Here is a 26,381-nt window from a genome sequence, read left to right as displayed (position 1 = left end):
GCCCAAGGTCACATTCCTCCAGATAATGTACCAACTGACACTGTTTGGAAAATTATTTCAGGTCAATGTAAATGTTATTTTGACCTGCAGATCATGTTACCTACCCAGTTTCTATGATACAGAAAGTTAGCCAGGGGTTCTCGAACTAGTTCTGTCCAGATGGCCAGCACCAACCTGTTTAGTTCAAACAAGTCAGATCTATAGGTCAGCCTACAAATTGTGACTTTCAACATAAGAGGTGTTAGAAGTGAGATAAAAACCTCTGGCCTTGGATTTTGTTATCTAAGATTCTATCTTTTAAGGAAAGGTCCCCACCATACACTCATCCAATAGTGGGGAACAGAGAGCACATTGACAATAAATAGAATGTTTATGGTATAATTAATAAATGAATGCCAAGATTGCATCATTGTTTTGGTACTGCTGGAATAATCTCTGGCTGAATGATGCCTCTATAACATCACTGTTCTGTCTGCAGAGAAGCATCTCTGAAAGATTGAAATTGGTACTTTTTCAACAGAAAAAGAAGGAAGGAAGGAAGGAAAGAAAGAAAGCAGAAAGAGAGAGGAAGGAAAGAAGGAAAGGAAGGAAGGAAGGAAGGAAGGAAGGAAGGAAGGAAGGAAGGAAGGAAGGAAGGAAGGAAGAAAGGAAGAAAGGAAGAAAGGAAGAAAGGAAGACAGAGAAAGAGAGACAGAGAGAGAGGGAGGGAAGGAGGAAGGAAGGCAGGCAGACAGACAGACAGACAGATGGACTGTGGGAAACAGGTGAAAACCTGAGCTTCCCATGAGAATAAGAGTGCCTCCAAATGTGCTCTCTCTCTCTCTTGCTTGACTAGGCTACAGATCAACAGTGCTGAGATGGTAGATGTCTCTAAGCACATACCTTCCACAGAATACCAACCTCATTATTCACTTAAGCACTACATTAAAAGCATACTGGTTCCACTTCTGTCTTCATACTGGTGAATAAATTTTAGCTCTGTGAGCAGCACAGCACAGTGTTAGAACTCGAGATCTGGAGCAGAGCCTGGCACCAAGGCTGTAGAACGTCTCTAGATTAGGAGGATCATCATTAACACTCATGCAGTTTAGTTGTTCTGACATTAAGTAATACGCACAACACTTTGAAGAGTGTCTAACATACATCTACAGTGCTTGGGACTAGAGGTGTTTGAGCTTTCTTCAGATTGTGGAATATTTGCATATGCATTTTTTATTTTTTTATTTTTAATTTTTTGAGTCAGGGTTTCTCTGTGTAGCCTTGACTGTCCTGGAACTCACTCTGTAGACCAGGCTGGCCTCAAACTAGCAAAGATCTGTCTGCCTCTGCCTCCCGAATGCTGGGATTAAAGGCGTGTGCCACCACCACCTGGCTTTATATTATTATAGCTATAATATATTTATATTATGCTACAAATATAATATTATATTTATAATAAGATAATAGCCTGCCTTAGTTAGGTTTTCATTGTTGTGTTAAAAACACCATAAATCATAAGCAACTTGGGGAGGAAAGGGTTTATTTCATCTTACATTTCCAGGTAACAGTCCATCATACCAAGGAAAGTAAGGGCAGAATCTCAAGCAGGACAAGAACCTGGAGACAGGAACTGATGCAGAAGCCATGGGGGAATGCTGATTGCTGGCTTGCTCCCTTGGCTTGCTCAGGCAAGGTACCACTCAGTGGGCTGGGTATTCCTGTAGCAATCATCAATAAAGAAAATGCCCCATGGGCTTGGCAGGGGCAATCTTGTGGGGGACTTTTTTCAACTGAGGTTCCCTCTTCTAAAATGACTCTAGCTTTTGTCAAGTTAACACCAAACTAGCCAGCATATATGGAATAAGATATCTCTGGGATGGGCCCATCTACAAACATAAAGTTCATTTGTGTTTTATATATGCCATATTCACATACCTTGATGGTAACTTCCCACAATATTTTTACTGCAACTATACTGTGACTATAATCTGTCACACCAGGCACCCAGCCCCATTTCTCATTCATGCCTGTACTACACTGTAGAGCATTTCTGATTTAGAATTCTGGAATTTAGGATGTTCAACTTATATCAGTACTAGGGGTCAGTACAATTTCTGAAAAGTATATTTTCAGCTTTGAGGACCATATGTGTTCTTTGTTGCAAAGTTTTCATACTTTGTTTAACAACAGACTGAAAAATAAAGTAAGCTCAGCTCTTCATTCACTGGCTATAAGGGCTGTGCTCCCAAACCCCGAATTATAATAAAATTACTTACTCCAGATAGTAAAGTTCAGGGGCAGCTGAGCTGTACTTACTCGTGTTTGTAGAATTGTGAGTTACCAATTATATAAAAGCATTTATGTGTGCCCATGTGCGCGCGCGCGCACACACACACACACACACACACACACACACACACACACACAGAGAGAGAGAGAGAGAGAGAGGAGAGAGAGAGAGAGAGAGAGATGTACACATAGTATGTTCCCAATGGTAGTTTTTGTTAGCAGTAAAAACTGGAGCTGTATGGAAAATGGAGAAGCAATTTAAAGCTAGTGACATTTTTCCTTCCACAAGCCAACAGGAGAAATCCAAACTTCACGGTATCTTCTGTGGTGATGAGTCTAACTCATTCCGCACCTCCTGCTGGAGGCATCTGATAACCTAAATGAGCTGCTCTTAGAAAGGCCTCAATTCTGCTCCTCAACTAGTAAATTCCAGAAATACCACGGTGGGAGGGCATCAGCAAGGAAAGGTATGTCCTTCATGAAGACCACAGCATTTCAAAAGGAAGTGCCCCAGAGGCTGGACACTTTGCAAAGAAAAAAAAAAAAAAAAAAAAAAAAGAGCTAAAACAAGAAAGTCTATCTCAAGGTCACAGGAACCACATTTTAAAGGCCAGCAAATGAACATGCTGAAATTTCCAGTGAGAAAATGAGATACTTAACGCTCATAAACAGTACGAAGTCAACTGATAAAAGGACATACTCGGGCTACACACAGGGGTTGTGGAGGCAGGATGGGCCTCTTCTCTGGATGAAGAAAATGCTTTAGCACTAGATGGTGGTATGGTCATATAGCACTATGGTGCAATAAACAGCACTCATTCATTTTGAAACGGTTTTACATAAAGCAAATTTCATTGCCACTTTAAGGGATGACACAGAAGCTGGAAAATTCATTTGAAGTGATTTCTGGTTTCGTTTGACTGTTTGCATCCTTCTGCACTTCTATGCAGAGTGCAGCCTTAACTCCAACTCGAGCTTTCTAATCACAGAAGATGTACCTAAGCCAGGTGACGAGCTCAACAGGACCACAGATTGATTGGCAGCCAACAGTGGCAACTGTATGCTGATACTGATGAGAGCTGATGTATGGGACTTGTTCCCCCACAGCTGATGACTGGAAGTTGAGATAACATAATTTCGGGACTCAATGAGTGCCTTCAGACTGCCATCTGAGACAGCTCCCTGGGACTCACTCTTGGAGCATTTATGCAGAGACTCCATCTGAGTGACATCTTGTTTCCATCATTCTGACAACCTGGCAGCCAGCTTTCTAGACCCATCCAAATGTCACTCTGAGGGCCTGTTCTCCCACCAACTGGAAAGGTCCTTCTATGCACAGTGTTGGGTTCATTACTGGTGCTTGGCACTAAACAATTTTTGTTCACTTTTGTCTATATTTTCATATATGCTTTTTGCTTGGTTTGGTTTATTCTCTTTCTATAGGTGTGCATCATAATAGACCTATTAATCCAGGAGCCATTTTATTTCACTTTACCTGCCATTTGACTAGGACAGCAAAAGATGACTTCTCTTATAGAAACTTCTGTCACTGAGGTTAAATGTTAGCAGGTAGGGAAATCTAGATCACCTTGATTGATTCAGAGCAACCTCTTTTCTCTACTGTCAACCAGGGACAAATCTGGACTTAACATTCTAACGCCTCCCGCGTCTTCCTCCCTGTAACTCACGTGAAGGAGAAACAGATTTTTTTTCACATTCTCCCACAGAACCTCTCATACCTTAGTGTACAGAAGAAGTACCTGAGCATCTTGGCAAAATGCAGGTTTTGCCTCAATAGCTCTGGGATTGGCTCCGAAGTGATGTGACTTGCTGAGCACTAACCGTACTTTGAGCAGTAGGGTTCTTAGCCCCATGGGCTTACATGGTCAATCATCTCCTCAGAAGGCAAAGCATCTGTGGTATTCTTCTTTGAGCACAAGTAATGACCTTTCAACACCACCTCCACAGACTCTTCAGCAAGTAGTGTGGCTTGGCATTCAAAACTAGCTCTGGTCTTAGCCAAGCTTTGAGAAACACAAAAATACTCACTCCAGTCTTCTCATGGGATCTAACACTTTGGCATGAAAATGCCAACTGTTAGTTTCACACACACACACACACACACACACACACACACACACACACACACACACTCTATGCCTGCTATGTTTGAGTCTCACTGTGGGTGTAGCGAAGAGACTTAGTGAATATTGTGGGGTGGGCAGAGGTTCAGATTTACAAGTGAGCCACAGACGCCAGGAGGTGGTGGTGCACACCTTTAATCCTAGCAATCAGCACCTAGCAGGATCTCTGTGAATTCAAGGCCAGCCTGGTCTACAAAGTGAGTTCCAGGTCAGGTTCCTAAACTACACAGAGAAACCCTGTCTCAAAAAATCCAAAAGAACGCAGCAGGCACAACTCACACCAGCAGGTGAATGTTGGTTCCCTCAGATTTTCATAGGAATGGGGATGTTGAGGCTAGTGATAGAGTGTATTCCTACAGTCATGGTTTTCATACTCAAGTGTGCAGCACAATCACCTGTAGGGCAAATCAGGTGACTAGAACATGAATGTCTGACTCAGAAGGGCTGAGGCTGTGCTTAGTAAGGTCTTTGGGCCTCTATGGGAGCTACTAGGGCCCTGGAAGCCACTAGCTTACAATCCACAATTGAAACCACAAGTTAAGAAACGGCATGGTAACAACATTTAGGGGTATAGCTCAATGGTAGACCATAATATGCCAGAATTTGCCTAGAATATGTAAGGCTCTGGCCTAGATCTCTAACACAGCAAAAACAAATCAAACCCAAACTAACAAAAACTCCTTTAAGAAACAGGATTTTAACATGGGATGCTTTGAAAGCAAGCAAGGAGAAGCTGGTTAGCCCCCAGGTGTCTTTTGTTTATCTGCCTTGGTGAATTCATGTACAGGCTAGTAGAGCAGGCAGTTCCATATACTATAGACATTTTTACACTTTGAGGGTGTAGTAGTTTGAATGTAATTGGCCCCCATAAACTCATAGGAGTTTATGAGTGTGATTACTATTAGAAGGTGTGATTTTACTGGAGCAGGTATGGCCTTATTAGAGGAAGTGTGTCACTGTGAGGGCAGGCTTCAAAGTTTCTAATGCCCAGGTACAGCCCAGTGTTTGCAGACCATTTCCTGTTGCCTAGAAGATGAAGGACCCTCAGCTACTTCTCCAGCACCATGTCTGCTTGCATGCCTCCCTGCTTCTTGCCATGACGATAATGGACTGAACCTCTGAACTGTAAGTGAGCCACCCCAAACAAATGTTTTCCTTTATAAGAGTTGCCATGGACATGGTGTCTTTTCACAGCAATAGAAGACCCAACTGAGTCGGGGGTGGGGGTGTAGGGGTGGGGGGTAAAATTGCTGATCTGGGGCTTAAATCTATTATATCAAAGGGGTCTCAAACACCACGTACTGCCAATCACCAGGAAGCCTGTTAAAAACTTTCCTAGATGCCACATGTAAGTTTCTGATTATTAGGCAAGGAGGGGGCCTAAGAACTGGCATTGCTCAAAGCCTCTGGCTGAGGCTGAGGCTGAGGCTGAGGCTGAAGGCCTGATCCCTTGGACTTCCTCAGTGCTTGAACATCCAACAGGAACTAGATTCAGGTCTTGGAGGCTATGCAGGATGTTAGAAGAGCCAAAAGAAGGAAGTTAAGTCGAGAACCTGTTTTCCCAGTAAAACAAAGACTAAATCCCTTCTCTGGGAACCTCTGTAGTAAGCCTTCCAGTCAACATAATTCAAGTTCAAGCAAAGTAATTTTAACATTCAACTCAGTTTCTTAAAACATTTTATTGGCTGTAATAAATTACACACCCGACTATCATTTGGGGATCCAAAAAAGAACACATACTATTTTTCATAATTTAATCTCTACAGTAGTTAGTCATGTGCTTATTTGGTGACTTAGTCACAAAGTATAATTTATGAAGTTCACCAAATATTTACAACCTGAAGAAAGTATAATGAGCGGTATGGAAAATTGTCTAAACTCAATTCCAATCTCTGCATTTTGAACCTCACAATAACAGCTTATTTTTGTAATCAAAGGAAAATTCAAGTCGCTATAAAATGACAGATTTATTTGTGGAAATGTTAAATGAGGGCTGTGCTTGAGTCTGGTACATAGCACAGTGACTGGGGTTTCAGGCGGCTGTGCAGCACCAGCTGTAACTTAATGAAAGACATCTGAACTTCCGTTTGCTGGAGACTGAACCCCTTCTAAGCTAGCTGCATTCTGAGAACCAGAAAAAAAAAGTACGAGGAAACTAGAGTGGTTCTTCTAACTAAATAAGTTGCTGTAAGCTGGCTATTAAATAATTTGCATGGTTTATGATAAAATAATGGTTCAGTGGGAAATAAAGAGCTTTATTACAGTTTATTGAAAAATGGGCCAAAGCTTTTAGCATGAGGATGCTTTTCTTCTCGAGTGTTTCTAGCTGCATGACAGATGAGACACACCTATTACCTGGCTGCATGCTGGGCTTGGGGTAAAAGTGGTAGCAATTTGTTAGCAACTCCTTTTAGCAGAGGGTTTTTCAGGAGAGGAAATGAAAGCTAAATTTCCTGACTGTTAGGACAGGAAGGGTTTAGGTAAGCAGGATATAATGATCCAGATGGGGAAGAGGCCAAGACGGCAGGGTCAAAACCTCCGTCTTGTCATGGCTGCAGCAATCTCATTACGTCCTGAAAAATCACTCTAAAAATAACACCCTTGGATTGTAGATCATTCTGTTCCCCTTGGACTGCCATCAAATCACATTTTCTCAGTTTGCTTGTCAAAGACCATTTTCCTAGTTCTTCCTAAGCTAATCTGTATACAAATTAAAGTGTAAGACACCGAGGTGACAGGGTTGCCCCCCCTTACCCCTCATTTTACTTTCAATGATGTTGGTGACTCATGTCTGAAAATATTAAACGAAAATTGATGAATCAAACTACCTATAATTATAACTTGCAAACCCTCTGGTAGCATAATCAAACCCCATATTGTCCCATTCTGCATACCTGGAATCTGAGTCATCTCTTTTAACAGTGGATCCACACTGCATGTATCACCCTCTTGGTAGGCACTCATAGCTACCTTATTATGAGATGAGCTGTGCTCAAGTAATCCCTATTTTACTTAATAATGTCTTCAAGCATAAATGTACTGATGCTGGCAATTTTATCACCATATATTGTTGAGTTTTTTACTATTGTTATTATGCATTGTTGCTTCCTTTACATATTAAACTTTATCAGATGTATTTATAGGGGTGGGGGTGGTCCATACAGAGCTTTTGTAACATTTGTGGCTTCAGACATTCACAGTGAGATCTTGGAACCTATTTCACCAAAATTAGGGCAAGAGTACTCTATATCTTAACCACCTGGGTTAGAATTGATTGAAGTGGCCAGCATAAATGTCTTCAGAAAACAAGTGTTTACAAAGTTTTGGACACTGTTCTGGAAAGCAGGATAATGAATAAAGAAAAGCTAAAGTGTTCCAGGGGACACAGCTAAGAGTAACAGTCCAGCAGAGACTGGAGAACCAGGAAAAAACAAACAAACAAACCTTCCCATAAGCAGGGGAAAGAGCAATCCCCAGGAGTTGAGGGCAGGCAGGGAAGCCTAGCCTTAGAGGTTCCCAGGTGGTGAAAGCCCCCAGCTGAAAGGGTTTATCTTCCGCTGCTATTCTGAGGATGGACTACAAGGGGCAAGGTGAAGAACCAATAAAAGATGCTGGGAGAAGAGGAGGGAGAAGGCACTTCGGTCAGGACCACAGAGCAGAACAGTGGCGGAAAGAAGCAACTATACTCTATGTACATTGGGAGACTGGAGCTGGAGTTACCGGTAAGAGATGGTTCGGGAAAGTGAGAGGAAGCTGTGAGTGTGGTCTAGGCAGAGCAGCTGAGAAACTACTGTTTCTGGAACAGGAATGGCAGAAGAGAGGTTTGGCCACGGACTTGTTTAAGATACCATGTTAGGAAGGGCAAGGAGAATGGCATGGCGCACAAACCTCCTCAAAAAGTGAGAGTGGCAAGGCTCCTTTAGTCAGCATTGAGAGCAGATGAAAAAGGCACAAGATGAGCTTCCAGAATGTCTTTTATAAGAAGTGCACCTCTGGAAAAAACACAATCACATTTTTTTAAGAGTCAAATGACAGGAAAATACTTTGTAAGGATTTGAAGCCTGAACTTTGAGAAAGCTGAATCATCTGGATTTACTGACTCATTAAAGAGCCACATAAAATGAGGAGAAAAAAATCAGAGACACTACTTGAAAAGAATATAAAGGATTTGCTCAGAGTCAGAAAGTCTCTCTTGAGTGAAAATTGGTCCTTTCTGGAGTCTGGATTAAGATAAAGTTGGCTCCTATTAAATGTTTAGAGCAGTGAATTCTGAACAGTCAGAGTGCCTGTAGGATAATAGTCTAGGATCTGGGACAAGACTCAATGTCCCCTCATAATCAAATGCAATGCTAGAAATTCTCTGCCTGTACCCCTCATTGGTTAGAGCAAGAACTACTGGATGTTTATAAGACAACCAAAGCCCATGGGTACCCAGAAACTGAACTCAATTGAGAGATCACATGCTGATGTAGTAAATCTTTTGCCCCAACCTTAAAGGCCTACAATGCATCACTTATATTATTTTCCCAAAATGTTTATGTCAGTTAAAGTAAAATATTCCATAAACAAATGAAACATTCTAGTGAAAAGAAAAAGACCTATTTGTTGTTTTTAGATCTGAATGCTCAAGAAATATTTTTTTTAAAGCAAGTTGCTATTTTTTTCCTCCAAGTGTTATATGGACTAGACAAACAGCAGATTAAGGGAAGAAGTCACAGAGCTATGGAATTTGGTCTTAGTTGCATTTTACTCCATATGTATCCTTAATGTCTGAACTGTGTACAAGAAGCTACATACATAATGTCCCATCAACAGACCACACTTAAAGTCCGCAGCTCTAACACTGAAAGAATGGCCAACAACTGAAACATACTTATTTGCTTAAAAAAAAGCATTCAAGATCTGTACATATGAATTTAAAAACTGATTCTTCGTTGTTACTAGCTTTTGTAATAAACTCACCACACACATCTTTCATATGTGCTAAGTGGGTCATTAACACATCCTGTGACCCAATAATTCAAGGTCATTTGGTTGCACTCATGTGTGATTTGTATCACCTAGTCACATACACCTTTCCAGGTAGTCTACTCTGCTTTTCTCATTGGCCTGATTTCATTTATGAATTTTCCCACCTTTTCAACCTAGTCTAATCATACTTACATTTCATATAAATACATTCAGTGGCTTGTATAATCTGTTAGGGGTGCATCTATCTAGGACTGGGAATAAAATGGTAATGTACTGTCAATATTGAAGGCAGTATAGGTCTTGATCTTGACCAATATAGTCTTTTAAATCTTGATAGCAAGATATGGGCATCATTATCCATCTACATGCATATTCACTGAAAAAATAAGTGAAATTCGGGGAAAAATTATTACACATAGTTAGGAAAAAATGGGGTACTCAATGATGTCAACAAGCACTCATTAACCAGAAGGACATGATGTAATAGACTATCCAATCTGAACAAGGAGATTTATTATTTGTATATTATACCATTAGTGAAATATAAACTTCTAAGTAACAGTTCTGAGAAGCTGAAATATTTTCCCACTAATAACAGTAAGGTTAAATAGCCATGAGTCTGACCTGAAAATCAGAACAGAATTATTGATAGTCTCTACTTCCTGGCAACCTGCTTTTTTTTTAATGAAAATGCTACTAAAAGAAAAACAGTTGAATTTTATATTGGAGTATATACTATCCACCTTTTCAGTACTCTACATATAACCTACTCATTTGTGTATATTCCAGAAGGAGATACTGAAACATAACAGGCCGAGATTGGCAGCAACCAAATTGTAAGGAAAAAAAAAACAAAAAACTGAGATTCACTGATTTGTGCCATCTTCCCAGGACCTTACTTGTTTAAGGCTTAAAGTGATATAGCCAGCATCATGTTATGGCCTGAGTTTAAGACTTGGCTTGGGTCTAGCCTCCTGAGTAGTCTTTGGAATTCCACAGTTTATCTGTTGTGAGAGATAAGACTCTGGGAGGCCCATGCCCAGCTCCCATCATAGCTTACTCGGACTTTGGGATCATGGCAGCTAACATGAGGATGCAGTGCACAGGGTATTTTCAAAGCAGTAACTCCAGCAATGCTCACAATCCCACAGAAGAGATTTTTGTCCAATACCCATTTTACAGAAGAAAAAAAAATGAGACAAAGAAGGATAAATACTGTGTCTATGTTCATAGTTGGTAAGAGGAAAATAAAGGATTTCTGCTTGGCTAATCTGAGCCAAGTATAGATTCTTGAGTTTGGAAAGAGTCACATTGTTTCTTCTTACAGGAATTGACAATACAAGGTGATGAAAGCCAGATACACAAGTTTGCAAAATTGTATTTTTGCAAAACTTCAAGTAGCCAAATATCTGTATCTGATTAGCTAGTCTTCTTCACAGTTAGCCAGACTGGATCCCCCAGATTCAGTGTTGCTATGGCAAACAGCAATGAGAAAGACCTTTACAGCAAACATGCAAGCCTGAACTGTAAGATGTGGCAACACTGTTTGTCTAGATCAAGGTCAATAATCCATTCAAATTAGTTTCCCATCTGAGCAGAATAACAAAATCTTGAGAGGCCCGTAAAAGCTGTTCTCCCCAACTGAGATGACATGAACAATAGCATAAAACCTACAAAGCCGCTAACACAAGGTCAGTGCCAATGGCTGTTATGCAACTTGGAGTGCCCATTCCTGGTTCCAAAGGTACAAGGCAAGAGCCTCTCAAATTTCTGCACACACATGAGTTACCGGAAGTTCTTGTTACAAATGCAGATTCTAGATCAGTCTATCTGCGTGGCCCTGGGACTAGTGTGTAATGAGGCCTTGAGTCAGGCCAATGCTTCTGGGATGAGAGCATGCCATGCAAGTGATGGAGAATGAGCCTTGTGGTCTCAGAGTGAGCAAAACTCAATTCTGCCACTTGTTACACCCAGAGTGCTTGCTTGTGTTACTTCTGTTTCCCCAAATGATATTTGCTGTATTTCCTTCTAGCTACAAAAGTCAGCCTCTCCAACAATGACTTTCTCACTAAACCTACACTATGTTTCTACTTATGAGCTTAATGGAAGACGAAAGACCTCTCCTTGTTCCAAACCCATGACTCTATAATGGAAGAGTAAAGGCTTAGTGTCCTTCATATAGATTACTTATGCTCGGAGGTCAAGTCCCTATAAACAAAGGATTTGCAGAAAAAGATTTAAGTTTGAAGCTTCTTTGGCCAAAATCTTAGAGTAGCTTGCTAGGGCAATGGTTTTCTGGATGTCATAATGCAAGATGGATCTTAACTCAATACTTCAACAGCTTATCGAGGAGAAGAGTTTGGGATTTTTAAGCAGCTGTGTTTACAGTCTTCAATATAGTAGCCATCGGTTGTCACAGCTACTTTGCACTTTTAATGTGACAGGGCTGATGTGAAAATACACACTAAAATTCAAACACCATGAACAAAAGAATGTGAACTATGTGACACTAGTAAACTTTATGCTTATATCTTACTAAGATAACAATGTTTGGGATATGTTGGGTTAAATACTGTATTTTATAGAAATAGTTATACCCATATACCCATGTTGGTCTCTGGCACTTAGGATAAAACCCAGGGTATTAAACATGCTAGGCATATTCTCTACTACTGAGCCATTCATTAATTTTTCTAAATTTTCATTCCATTTTTCACTAGAACCTTATCTATGCCATGCATGCTTTCTCCCACAGCTTCACCTAAACCATGTATGTGGTCTACATTCTGTCTCTGGTGGGTGGTACCAACAAAGATACATGCTGTTCAAACAGAAAAGGAGCCTCTTGTCCCCCATTCACATCCATTGATTCCAGTGATGCCAAAGTGCCAGAGTACATTCAAGTGATAGAAAGCCTGGACTAGCGTTCCCACAGCTAGTTTCACACCAGGTATTCAGGTGTTGACCCACATGAGTGACAGGTGACAAAGGTCTTGTGTTCGCTGAATTTTCCACACAAATATGCCAGCAGAGCAGTGGCATTTTAAAAGGTTAAAATGATCAAACAGTTCTAAATGTCATTAAAAACTATATTAAACATAAAAATTGCACACATATAACATATACTCATTGGGGAGGGAGGCCGTTGGGATGGTACCTTAGTTACTTCTGGGTTTTCGGCCACCATGTAAGTGAAGCCAATGTTCACCAGATCTGTGCCACTGCAGACACACAATATCCGCCCTTCCAGATCATTTTCAGATTTTCCAACAGCTTCCAGAGCAGCCAGGATTTTGGGATCCTGTAGATGTGTAAAAATAGGAAAAAATATGTTAGATCACAGAGTGCGGAGAAAAACTCAGTGAATAGAAACCACATTTGGGGTAAAAATATACCTTAAAGGGAAATGGCTCCTACACCCATTTAAAATCCTAGTGAACTAGCATTATTATAAAACCTGGAGAGATGAAGTTTCCAATATTACAGAGTATCAGAATCCCCTCAGGAGGGTGGTATGCTTTGTTTTTTTAAACTTTAGAAGACTTGGTTCAATAGTCTTTGTGTAGATTTTTAACATAAATCCTATTTATTTGTTTTGACTGTACATATGTCTGTGTTTGTGAGTACCTGGTGCTCAGATGGTTAAAGCCATTATGTGAGTTTCAGGAATTGGTCAGAGTCCACTGGAAGAACAGCCAGTGCTCTTAACTGCTGAGCCACACCTCCAGCCCCTTTGTCTGGATTTGTGATTGTCACTATCAGAGAACTTCAGATTTAGCAAAGTTCAGGAAAGATCATGACTGGTGTGTGTTTGTATCTATAAATATCCAAGGGGCCTCTTACCACAGAACACAAGCTTACTTACCATGAATTAGCACATCACCACAGCTACTACCACAGGCTATACTTATGCAATGAAGTTGAGACTCTTAAGCAGCTTGGATACAAAGACCAAGCATTTTTATTTCTACAATCTATGCATCCTCACATGGAAGGAAAGCTGTGAAAGTTACCCTAATCCCTACATAAAATACCACACTTGTTTTCCAGAGGAAATTGCAGCAGGTAGATACACAGAAAACTTAGCTAACAGAAAAGAGGCCAGCTGAAAAATAAATAAATAGGAACAGAATTTTGTTTTGGATATCTGAAAACATGCAGGGCAGGTACACGAAAAAAAATCAATACTGTGGTAGAATATTCTATGAAGAGACACCTTTTAAATTCCTAACACCACTATACATATAGCTTCTTATTCAAACAAACCAATCTATGAAGATCAATGGTTTCTGAACTCTGAGAGCTTTTCCTCTCAGAGGCGAGCCAAGCTTTCTATGTGAACAGTGTCCTGAGTGCACAGGTGAAGAAATACGAGGTACTTCAGCCTTGGAAACCTCCACATTCGTCAGCCACACATGAAAAGCAAATCGCTGATAGCAAGAGGATGGGGTGAGTTTTCAAAATTAATTTCTGGATTAAGGGATCTGTCACTCTGACACTGACACCATGCAAAGCTTTTAGTTTTCAAGGCTATATATTTCTATTTCTATATATTTCTATACATAACTGAAAATAGTGTAATCAAAATCACCTAAGAGTTAGAGATGAAATGTCTACTCTGTGCCTATCCTTAAATCCAAGTTGATGATTTGAGGGCAATAAGAAATTAAACAGAATCCTGGAGATCATTTTTCAAGCCTTGTAAACCTATGTTGAGAAGAACTGCAGGGCTAGTGAGGTGGCTCAGAGGGTTCAAGTGCTTACCGAGCAAGCTTGATGACTCAAGTTTGATTGCCAGAGCCAGGTAAATAAAGGTGGATGGACAGAACCAATTCCACAGGAATATCATGGTCCACATACACTCCCATCTCTCTCTCTCTCTCTCTCTCTCTCTCTCTCTCTCTCTCTCTCTCTCTCTCTCTCTCTCACACACACACACACACACACACACACACACACACACACACACACACATGAATGACACCTATCACATTTACCTTTGGTATGGCTGCCAGCCGAATACTGTTGATGAGGGAACATTCTAGCACTTGTCCTTCCTGAAGAGAGAGCACACACCCCAGAAATGAACTTAAATTCTGCCAGCCTCATGGCATGAAGAGCTTAACAAACATTTCTAAATATAAAATCAATGTCGTTCAGGGAAGTGACAAAATGCAAATCAAGTAACAGTAATGATTGCTAGTGATTAGAAAGAAAAGACTAAAACGTCTTATTTCATATATATGAACATACTCATATATAGATACATATAAATGCAACTCTGAATGATTAATAAAATATTTACAAAACGTTACTGCATTTATACATACAATAATGCCTATATATCATTAAATATGTGCATATAGAAAACATTAAGTAGGAATAATGCCAACTTTTATACAATTCCAATTACACCTTTCTTGGTTTGGGCTCCAATGCTCATTAAATGGGAACACTGTGCCACACATCCGATTTTGCCCCAGGGTCTAAAGAGTTGAACTCTCATTTCATGTGCCTTTTAATTTCAGCTTGGAAATTATTTTCTAGAAAATATTCCTAACTCTCAAGATTAAATCAGACCTACTCTGTCTAAGCTTTCATAACAATGTCATTTTCTCTTTCAAGCTCAGTGACTTGTAGCTCTTTTAAAAATGCCCCACTTTATCCCTCCAGTAGACTCTCTTAGAGTTACACTACATAAAGTCTTTAATTCCCCAGTGTCCTCAATGCCTGGGACAGAAAAGCAAGTAGGGAAAAATTTCAAAGGGATGAATAAGTATAGCATCCATGCTCTCAAGAGGAGCTTGGAGCTTGGTCTACCTATGGCGAAATGCAATGGCTTGAGCCAGAAGGCAGGCAGGACAAGCTGCTGCTCTTAGGCCATACCTTGCCTTCACTCTTCCAGGTCAGGAAGAAGCCAAATTCGTCCACTTTGAAGAGGCAGTTGGGCTCAAACACGAAAGATTCCTGTTAAAAAAGAAATGTGATGGATTTTGTGACTTACAACATTTTGAATTCAATAAAAATTCAAGTACGCTTGAGCATCTGAACACCCTTTGCATCTGGATCCTAATACCTCCATTTCTGATGATACTGTGTGCTGTGGATATCGCTCTATAAAAATAAAACATTGATGGCCAGTGACCAGACAGGAAGTATAGGCAGAACAAGGAGAGAGGAGGATTGGGGAAACAGGAAGAAGGAGGGAGAGACACTGCAGCCACCGCCAGGATAAACACCGTATAAAGACGCCGGTAAGCCACAAGAGACGTGACAAGGTATAGATTTATAAAAATTGGTTAATTTAAGATATAAGAACAGTTAGCAAAAAGCCTGCCACGGCCATTCAGTTTATAAGTAATATAAGCATCTGAGTAATTTTTATATGTGAATTGTGGGACTGCGGGGCTTGGTGGAACCTGGAGAGAAACCCTCTAGCAACAACTGTTGAACCTTTTTATTTAGAGCACTGTGAGGTCTTTTTCTATCTCAAAAGACTGATCTGTTTAATAGACAACCTTCCTCTAGAATACATTCAAATTTAATGGCATTGATGTCCTGGATTTATAATGGAGAGAGTTTCCTGAAGGTCTCAGGAGAGGAGCTCCTGAAAAATAACCAAGTGTCGCCTGTTTGCCCTCCATACAGGACACACTGCTGCCTGTAATTGATCCATATCAACACTAGCCCTGGTGATGTGTCACCATAAACCCTCTGGGGCTTCTGATACACAATGCATTGAGTACTGCTGTGGACTTTGGCTCCAGAAACTCCATGAAAACCACAGAATCAAAGCTTCAGTTGAGAAGGAGTATTCTCCAAACTCATGCACCACAGCAGATCTGCCCTATGTGCCAGTAGATTCCTGGGCCATTGCATTTAGGAATGCCAGGAAAATCTGTCAGTGAGAGAAAAAGAATGTTTGGGAAATGAACCCAGATGCTCTGTGCCCTCTGTTTGCATAATACCAAGGCATGACTCTGTGCTTCGACAAATCTAGGCATTCTTCTCATGATCTAAAGAAGCCAACTTCCTAGATCATTGTAATGCCAACAATTAGGAACCTGTCCTTTCGGCAGGAATAAAGCATCACTAAATAAATAGCAATTACAAGATTAACGTTTTGTAGAAAGGCACACATTAAGAAAGGCACTTCAGATGCTTAGTTTCTCGCATCCAAATTTATCTTTCTAAATTCCAGGAAAACAGCAACATTCATCAAAGCAAATCCAATGTCAAGAGATGGCCACTACAAGGTGGCAGAATCCGGAGGCCTGGCAGCCCTGAATGATGCTGGCCGTTACTTTGGGTAGTTTACAGCAAAGGATCATTGTATGTATCCAACTTCACACCAGTTCTGGGGAATGCAGACAGAGCAATGAATAAGACAGAGGAAAAGGCAAGACCACAGCCTTTGGAGACAAGATCCAGTTCCACCATTATCTGTTTACTGGCTCCGAATAGACCCTTTCTGTCTCAGAATCCTAAAACTACTTCATTCATGAAGGGATGAATGGACAGATAATTTTGTCAAATAAAGTATTTTGCTACAGGCCAATATGTAAAAAGGATAAAAATTAACCTGTTCATATTGAAGGGATGGCACCACGGTGGCACCAGGCCAGGGCCATCAGTTCATGTGGAACTTCAGGGAGAGAGGGCAACATGTTGAGCTGGGCTTTGTGGAAGAAGGGACATCTTTTCCTAATTCATACACACTCATTTCAGAAGTTGGGGTGGCTCTGAGGCACTGACTGGGGAAGCCCCCCTTGGGGCAGGGGCACCATTTGAATGCCCTTGAAAGAAGTTATTTCTAGGAGAGCCTGATGGTCCAGACATGTAATCTAAGCTACCCAAGAGTTGAGGCAAGAGGATCACAGATTCAGTGCCTGCCTGTACAACTTAGTAAGACCATCTCAAAAGCAAAAACAACAGCAAAAAAACATTCAACTGACAATCAGGATCAGTGGAATAGTTCTCAACTAACATACTCAGGGCCCTTGGTTCAATTCCTGGGACCTCAAAAATGAAAAACAAAACAAAGCAAAAACTAAAGAAAAAAAGAAGGAAAATGAGGAGGAAGAAGAAGAGGAGACACTAATTTCCAAAGCAAGATAAGAAGATTGAGCAAAAAGAACAAAATAAAGCAGAATGGTAAAACGGGGAGAGAGTAAAATGTAGAGACCCTCAGAGAATGCTGCAGGATGATCCCTCCCAATTAGACAACAAAACCTGTTTGTCTCTGGGGTCCTCAGCAACTAAAATAAGATGAAATGTTGATAAATGGCCTATCTGGATCATGAGACAAAACCCTATTTGTTATTGTGAGAAGCAATGGTCAGGGTAGAAATCTTCCCAGGACCTTACCTAGAAACCCTAACTGATGCTCAAATAATAAGCCTACAAGAAACTCCTTGACTTAGCTGAGAGGTTTCCTTACCAAACATATGCACACATCTGAGGGCTAACTGACAACCAGCTGAAAGGAACTGGAGTACACCTACTTAGGTTTCTACTTCCTACCAACAAGCCAAGCACTGGGCCTCCACTGGTGGTAAATACACACAATCTCTGTTCTTTTTCTCCAACATTATTTTTATATTTCACATGGGTACCTTCAGATTAGAACTCAGGCTGTGGCACCCTGGCCAGACCATAGTGATATCTAAGACCCATGGTCAGGTACATTGTCTACAGGGAACTGTGGATGAGAAAACTGTAAAAGGAGGCCAGGCTTTGTCTCCTTTGCAAATCTGTTTGTCTTCTAGTTAATAGATAGTAACTGAATCTGCTGGTAAAGAAAACAAACCATAGCAGAACTTCTTCCAGGAAGCCTGGTTTTCAGTTCTCTTATGAGAAGCTATTACTTGGAGTTCAAGGGCCTGGTTGGCTACCCAGCCCAACTGTTACTTTAGGCCACAAGGAGTCCAGGCTGGAAAGGGCCAGGAATTGTTGTGGAAATTCTGAACAAGTGGCAGCTAGAGGTCACTTTTCTAGAGAGGCAAAGCATCACTCTAGCTGCCCATAAAACTGTCAGAATTCTATTTCTGGCACTAGGATCCCTGCTCAAAAGGCTGTGTGCCACTCATGGCTTCTACAGACACCTACCACCTCATCAAACATGGAGTGCATGATAAGCTCTATGCTATTTTTTAGTCTATGCTATCTTCACAGTATTCAATAGCATGGCCTAACAAAATATTCAAATTGATTTAGCGTAATATATTTCCTTTCTTTCAATTTCAAAAGATATTCTGTCAAGTAAAATTTAATCCACTTTCTTCTTTAAAGGAATTACAGAGAACTCAGTGTGCTTAATAAAAAGGAGGGTGGGTAGGTGGCTATCCAAATAACAGAACCTTGAGTGTGTTTGTGTCTGTACCTCATGTGTATGGTTACACATGTACAAGTGTGCACATGCAGGTGAGCTCCAAGAGTTGATGCACCGAGTTTACTTTGATTGCTTATATATTGAGACAGGGTCTCTTGCTGCACCCAGAATTTGCCATTTTATCTAGTCCAGCTAGCTAGCTTACCCTGGAGAGCCCCATCTCTGCCTCCCAGGAATGGGTGGTGGAGAATCAGAACTCAATTCCTTACACTTGTGCAGCAAACACTTTACCCACTGAGAGATCTTCCTAGCCCCATAACTTTGAATTCAAGGTAGACTAAAGTTCTTCCTTTCCTACTTTCCCTTTCACCACAATTACCCAAGTTATCCCTAATGGCTATGTTTATATTGTAGTCTTTGCAACACAAAGTATGGTAGAGTCAAGCATTATTTCCAGCTATGGCCAGTTTTTCTGGATAGCCTAATATGTGGTTTAATGATACTTTCATTTAAACAGGAATGGTGCAGGACTCCTCTTTTGCATTTGTGACTGGGAAGATTCAGACTTAGAGGAGAGAATGGAGTTAGGGCTTTTGCATTACATCACAAGTTTTACACTTTTGAGAAAGAGGACTGGGGTGATTTGAATGATAATGTCCCCATAGGCTCAGATGTTTGAATATCTGGTCTCCAGCTGATAGTACTGTTGGGGTAGGTTTAGGGGTGGCCTTGCTGGAGGAAGCACTTTACTGAGGATGGACTCTGAGGTGTCAAAGACATGCACTATTCCCAGTTTGCTCTCTCTGTCTCCTGCTTGCAGTTCCCTATGTGAGCTCTCCACCTGCCAATCCAGCCACTGTTGTAGAATACTAGTTTAGGATGTGTTAGATTTATTTATGCTGAGGAATGTTTGTTTAATTCTGTAAAGTTGTGTTACTTTGCCTAAAACATCCAATTGGCCTAATAAAGAGCTAAACTGGCAAGAGAGAGAAAGAGGCAGGGCTGCCAGGCAGAGAGAATAAATAGGAGGAGAAAACTGGGCTTGAGAGAAGAGTGAGAAAAGGAGAAGGAGAGGAGAATGCCAGGGGCCAGCTACCCAGCCACCCAGCCAGCCACAGAGTAAGAAGGAAAGAAAGATATAGATATATAGATATAGAATGAAGAAAGATAAAAAGCCCAGAGGCAAAAATGTAGTTAAAGAGAAACAGGATAATTAAAGTTAGAAAAGCTGGCTAGAAACAAGCCAAGCTAAGGCCAGATATTCATAAGTAAGAATAAGTCTGTATATTTATTTGGGAGCTAGGTAGAAGGTCACCAAAGAGTAACACCATGCCTGCACCTTCCCTGCTATGAAAAACTCATATCACTTTGGTACCATAAGCCTAAGTAAACTTTAAATGTCTCTAACTTCTTTCTTTAAGTTGCCTTGATTCTGGTGTTCACAGTGATAAAAAGTAACTAGTACAAGGATATTCTAAGGAGGTGGCACTCTACAGTAGTTTGGCGACTCCAACTTCCTTGCTACAGAAAACTGCTGAAGTATCTTGGCAGCCATGCTGATTAACCTTGAACTTTTCCTATTTACCTGAAAAATGAAGAAAACTGACCCCAATCTCAAAGGACATTCAAAGAACTAAACAGAGTCTAAGGAGTTGGGAAAAGGTGAGTGCTGAATAAACAAACGGCTGTGAATATGAGAGAAGAGATGCAAATGAGTTTTGGATAAGGCGTTTCACAAATACTGTCTCACTTAAAACTAACAAGAATTCTACCAAGTTTTACTAGATTTGCCACAATAATGCAAATGTGCCATATAATCACCATGAGCTACCCAGGGCTGTGGAATACTTGAAATGTGGTAGACAACAGAGGAGCACAATGTTTATTATGATTTTAATGTAAAGAGCCACATGAGGTTAATGATTACCACCACAGTCAGTGCATTTTTACATAGGGGAGAAAATGGTCACAGTAATTTCTTCAAAGCTATAGCCAATGAGTAACAAACCAGAGATTTGAGCCAATTTCTCTGAGTCTGAATCCCTGTCACTTTTATTCTTTCAACCCTAAATAGAAATCCATTATGTATACCACATTTTCTTTATCCATTTATCAGATTGACGCCCAGAGTACTTCTGTTTCCTAGATATTGTGAATAGAAGAGTAATGAACATGGATATGCAATTACCTCCATAGGGGAACACAGATTCCCTTGGTCCAGGAGTGATATAGCTAGGTCATATCAGCTTTTTCTGAGAAACCTGTCTTAGTAGGACAGGCCCATAGGGTTGAGGAAAATGACTCAAACTAGTTGCCAAGGCGTGCACGTAATGTATTTCCTTATGAGCCAACTTGGAGTCTGCCTAAGGACCTAGCAACAGACACTGTCAGAGTTCCTGATCATGCCTAGCTAATGAGGGGTGACTATGTAATTTCACCAGATCACTGTCAAAGTTCCTGATCATGCCCAGCCAATGAAGGATGACCATTCAATGTCACTAGTTTGGGACATAGTCTGGGTGCAGGAAGAAGGGTATATAAGGCCTTTGCCATTGAATAAACGAGTTTGCTTTTGGCCTTCATCAGACTCCCAGTATCTGTGTTGGTGACACTGCACCTTCTTACCCCCTCCCCCAAAGGAGCCATTAGGACCAAGCAACACAGACTAACTTTCTAAATTGGCCGCTCTACTTTATTTTCCTACCAATAGTGTGTGGGGTCTCCCTTTCCCACATCCTTACCAGCATTTGTTGTCATTTATATTTCTGATGATGGCCATTCTGACTGCGGTGAGATGGAATCTTAATGTACCTTTAATCTACTTTTCCCTGATGGCTAAGGCTACTGAACATGTTTAAAAGTATTTCCTAGTCATCTGTATTAATTGTTCGAAGAACTTCCTGTTCATTTTCACACTATGTTTTGTTTGGATTGTTTTTCTTGATGTTTATGTTTTTATTAGTTCTTTGTATAGTCTAGACACTAATTCTCTGTCAGATGTATGGATGGCAAAGATTGTGTCCCTTTTTGTGGACTCCCTCCTACTCAGTTGACAGTTCCTTTTGTTGTAGAGTCTTTTAGTTTCATGTTACCTTATTTGCCAACTAATAGTCTTATCCTGTGTCGTACTCCGTGCTACTCAATAAGTTCTTACTGTGTCTCCATGTTGAAGTAGACTGCCTAGTTTTCCTCTAGCAGTTTAGAAGTGTAAGGTCTCATGTTGAGGTCCTTGATCCATTTGGAGTTGAATTTTGTGCATGCTCAGAGATAAGGATCTAGTTCTCTACATATTCACATTGGTTTTCCAGCACCATTTGTTGGAGATGCTGTCTTTTCTCTAACGTATACTTTTAGTATCTTTGTAGGACAGGATTTTTAATGAGTGGGCATTCGTAATTATGCCATTATCTTGTAAAATTTTTCTTTCAGATACTAGCACCAGGAAAAATATCCCACTGACCTGCTGCTTTCCCTCAATGTAATGGTTCCTGTGACCTGTGCCCATTCCTCCCCCTCTGTGCTCTAGCAACAGGACATCTGAACTCCACTTGCAACTCACCTCTTCCAACTTCTTAGGATATTTGCTGCTCATAATAGATTCCTTAATTTAGCATATTTTCCTATGCTTTTTCTACAATCCAAAGTCATGTCCCTTTATTTTACCTAGAAGTATGTATTTTTACATTATAGTTTCCTTTAGACAGTGACAGAAACATATAAGGATAAAATATCTTATAATCACTAGAAACAGCTTTATGATCAGATAAATCCAACACAAATGTGGTGGTTAGAAACTCATTTCTTCATTACTAACTAGAGATAATAACATCAAGTACACCTCTCCCAGGTTACTTCTAGGTACTAGAGAATTTGGCAGAGAGACTGAACCAAAGGCAGACACAGTGGCACACACCTGTGATAACAGCAGTTGGAAGGCTAAGTGAGGCAGGAGGATTGAGAGTTGGAAGCCAGTCTGGGCTATATAGTCAGACCCTGTCTTATTAAAATAAAACAAAAGCACAGTATATTATTAACCAAGTAAATATTTGTCAATTGTTACTATAGCATACTAATAATTCTTAATACTCTAATAGAGAGTATGTATCACCAAATAAAGAAATAATGTAAACACCATCATCCCTATTTTACAGATGAGAACACTGATCCTAACTGAGGTCTAGCCAGCTACCCAAGAGAACACAGATAACAGAAGGTGAGCCAGAGCTGTATCTGCATTTTAACAGGGAATGCATCTTTGTTTTGTGAGTTATAAAGAGCAATATTCTTGCTATGTACATATTTCCCCTAACCTAGGAACAAATCTGTGTATAGTGAAAATGCCAAATTTATAAATTATTGTTGAATTAGACCCACTGAAAGTTTGTTTTCTATGGAATGATCAGCTTGAGTTTGTTCTTCTCCACCTCAGACGTCTTTATTCGCAAGCCAGTCTCTGGTCAGCGATCATGTCACACAGCGGCTGGCACAGATAATAAGTCATCAAATATAATGCATATTTATTTCCACAGGGTTAGGTGTGGCCAGTGCTCTTAATTTTCAGCACTGTGATCACCCACTGAGACCCTAGTGAGATTCTGATTATCAGTAGCTTCTCATGGTGGCCGTAGGCAGGCTCAGGGAGTTGACAGCTTTCACAAGGTACTCAGGTCTCTTTGCTCCTTGGGGTTATAAAAGAGGTAAAGGACTGATTGGGGTAGGATTTTTTGGAAGTGTAGCTGCTCCCACATAGCCCAGTAATGTAATTGTAATATATAACCAAAGCCTTGGACAGAATCTTTCTTTTGTCTGCTAGTGCCTTCTCTACCTGGAATAAATGGTTGTTTCTTCACTTCTCTCCTTGAAAATTTGCTCAACAGAGTTTGAATTTCCTTCTGTTTCATTGATGGTTAGTGACAGTGAGCTGGAGAGATCAGCCCTGGTAAGGAGCCCATGCCCTGTGCCTGACATGGAGATCACGCTCAGGGTGGGAAGGAGAGCAAGCCCATGAGTTACAGAGCAGGTGTCAGAGGTGAGAGACCTCTTGTTTTTCTGGCCTTTCGTACCTCATAGAAACAGAAACAAAAATCTCTCAAGAAGAAACTGTGAGCCTGTCAAGTGCTCATTTTTAGCTGGGACTGTGAGATGTGGAGGATGCTCTAGTCTGGTGTCAAGTGGAAGATGCAATCTTCTCCTTTCATTTCTCCCAACTTCAGAAATGAACGGCAGCATTAGCCTGAGAGGTTACTGACAAGGAAGGCAAAGCACCTCCCCTGAGTTTTCAAGTTACGTTTTTTGGAGCTCTGAAGTTGGTCTGATGCTGTGTAACAAGGTGCTCTGATCCGGATATGTGCCCCACCACACACATTCATATATTGTGTTACTGACCTGTAAAGTGAGGGTAACTGAAGTGGGAACTTTGGGGAGACAAGTGGATCAGAACCCATAAAACAGGCTCCACAGAGACCCCTTACCCTTCTACCACATGAAGACTCAGCTCTAAAGTACCATCTATATACACTGAGACAATGTTGTTGGCAGATATCAATCTGCCAGGGCCTTCCTCTTGGACTTTTCAGCGGCAGGAAATGTGAAAAATATATTGGCTGTGCACAGCTGTCTAGAGTATGGCATTCTGTTATAATAGTCTGAAGAGACCAAGATACAGGTCTTGGCACTATCCTTGCCTTTGTGGGACAGGGGTGACTTCTATGTGATTAGAACCTGGCGGGGAAGAGAACTCTCAGTTTAGTTACTGACAAGGGACAAACTGTTCTCAAGGCTTATCTTGGGTTCATCAATAGCAGTAGATTTCTGTCTTTTCCTTTACCTCAAAATAAAGATGCTTAATCTCTTGCAGCCTAATTTATAAGGGTAGTCAACTGGAGAAGCCACTATCTCCATGTCTGTTTCTCTTTGTCCTTTTTTATTTTTCCAGAGAACCTCTGATGTGAGCATTTTCAGGTAAATGGATGCTCAGATTCCCAGGGGCCTCTGTGCTATAATGGGACACTGCTGTGGTCCACAATGGAACACTGCTGTGGTCTACAGTGGGACACTGCTGTGGTCCACAGTGGGACACTGCTGTGGTCCACAGTGGGACACGGCTCTGGTCCACAGTGGGACACGGCTCTGGTCCACAGTGGGGCACGGCTGTGGTCCACAGTGGGACACGGCTGTGGTCCACAGTGGGACACGGCTTGGTCCACAGTGGGACACGGCTCTGGTCCACAGTGGGACACGGCTCTGGTCCACAGTGGGACACGGCTCTGGTCCACAGTGGGACACGGCTCTGGTCCACAGTGGGACACGGCTCTGGTCCACAGTGGGACACGGCTCTGGTCCACAGTGGGACACGGCTGTGGTCCACAGTGGGACACGGCTGTGGTCCACAGTGGGACACGGCTCTGGTCCACAGTGGGACACGGCTCTGGTCCACAGTGGGACACGGCTCTGGTCCACAGTGGGACACGGCTCTGGTCCACAGTGGGACACGGCTCTGGTCCACAGTGGGACACGGCTCTGGTCCACAGTGGGACACGGCTCTGGTCCACAGTGGGACACGGCTGTGGTCCACAGTGGGACACGGCTCTGGTCCACAGTGAGACACGGCTGTGGTCCACAGTGGGACACTGCTGTGGTCTACAGTGGGACACGGCTGTGGTCCACAGTGGGACACGGCTCTGGTCTACAGTGGGACACGGCTCTGGTCTACAGTGGGACACTGCTGTGGTCCACAGTGGGACACGGCTCTGGTCTACAGTGGGACACTGCTGTGGTCCACAGTGGGACTCGGCTCTGGTCTACAGTGGGACACTGCTGTGGTCTACAGTGGGACACTGCTGTGTTGCTACAGTGGGATACGGCTGTGGTCCACAGTGGGACACGGCTCTGGTCCACAGTGGGACACGGCTGGGGTCTACAGTGGGACACGGCTGTGGTCTTGACAGAAGAAGCATAAAGAAATGCTTGCTAAAGCACTCAACAACTACCTCTGCAGAAGACGGAACAACAAAACAAGTCTTCAAACAAACCAATAAATTACTCACGAGAACTTTCGAGGACAGGGAACTGTCACATTAGTCAAAATTGGTTGTCTAAGTAACTAAGGGAAGGGTAAATTGAAGGGGGGCAGCTTATTCCAAGCTCTGGAGGCAAATAAGTATGATCTGTAATAAATATTCCTACCAATATCAGAGAAATATGTCCTGTTCCCCCCTCTCCTGAACCTTCAAATTCTACAAACAACAGATGTATTTTCTAGATGTATTTCAAATATGACAGAAAGATAATGAACTCCTTTTTATGGTAAGCATCTCTAATTAAAATTATTTGTTCCAGAATAATACATTATACCAAGTAATTAAAAACAGTGACAGGGAACACTTGTATCTGAAAAGGTAGATATAACAAAGAACATTTTCAACTCTTGCTCTGTGGACATGACAATACTCAAAGGGTCATGAAAAGACTGGATTTCATGTGCTTTTCACAGAATGTACCCAATTCTTCTTAACCACATGGCCTCTGAAGCTGCTCTTCTAAACAGCTCCATAGGAAGCTCCTCTCTTGCTCTTTGTGTTATTGAATGGCTCCCACTGGGTCTCAAATACACAGTCACCACCAGAGCCTGGGACCAGTGCTGGCTCTGTAACTCTTCTTCCTGTGTA

The 26,381-nt window shown here is 41.5% G+C and overlaps 1 protein-coding gene across 20 annotated transcripts in view; it reads right to left on the bottom strand.

The window, feature by feature from the left end:
- The window catches only part of Plcb4 (phospholipase C beta 4), a 385,025-nt gene that overhangs the window by 97,442 nt on the left and 261,202 nt on the right, over window positions 1–26,381 (bottom strand). For all 20 annotated transcript variants that reach the window (XM_037205240.1, XM_028884521.2, XM_028884514.2 and 17 more), the window contains 3 exons: window positions 15,270–15,350; window positions 14,381–14,440; window positions 12,541–12,684 (listed from right to left, as the gene is read on the bottom strand). In XM_037205240.1, the coding sequence (XP_037061135.1) occupies window positions 12,541–12,684; window positions 14,381–14,440; window positions 15,270–15,350 (285 nt within the window). The remainder of the gene's footprint in view (window positions 1–12,540; window positions 12,685–14,380; window positions 14,441–15,269; window positions 15,351–26,381) is intronic.

The sequence above is a fragment of the Peromyscus leucopus genome, chromosome 4 (genome assembly GCF_004664715.2).
Source record: "Peromyscus leucopus breed LL Stock chromosome 4, UCI_PerLeu_2.1, whole genome shotgun sequence".
In the NCBI taxonomy this organism is placed as follows: Eukaryota; Metazoa; Chordata; class Mammalia; order Rodentia; family Cricetidae; genus Peromyscus; species Peromyscus leucopus.
The sequence above is the reverse complement of the archived record's forward strand: the minus strand, read 5'-3'. Positions and strand labels throughout refer to the sequence as shown.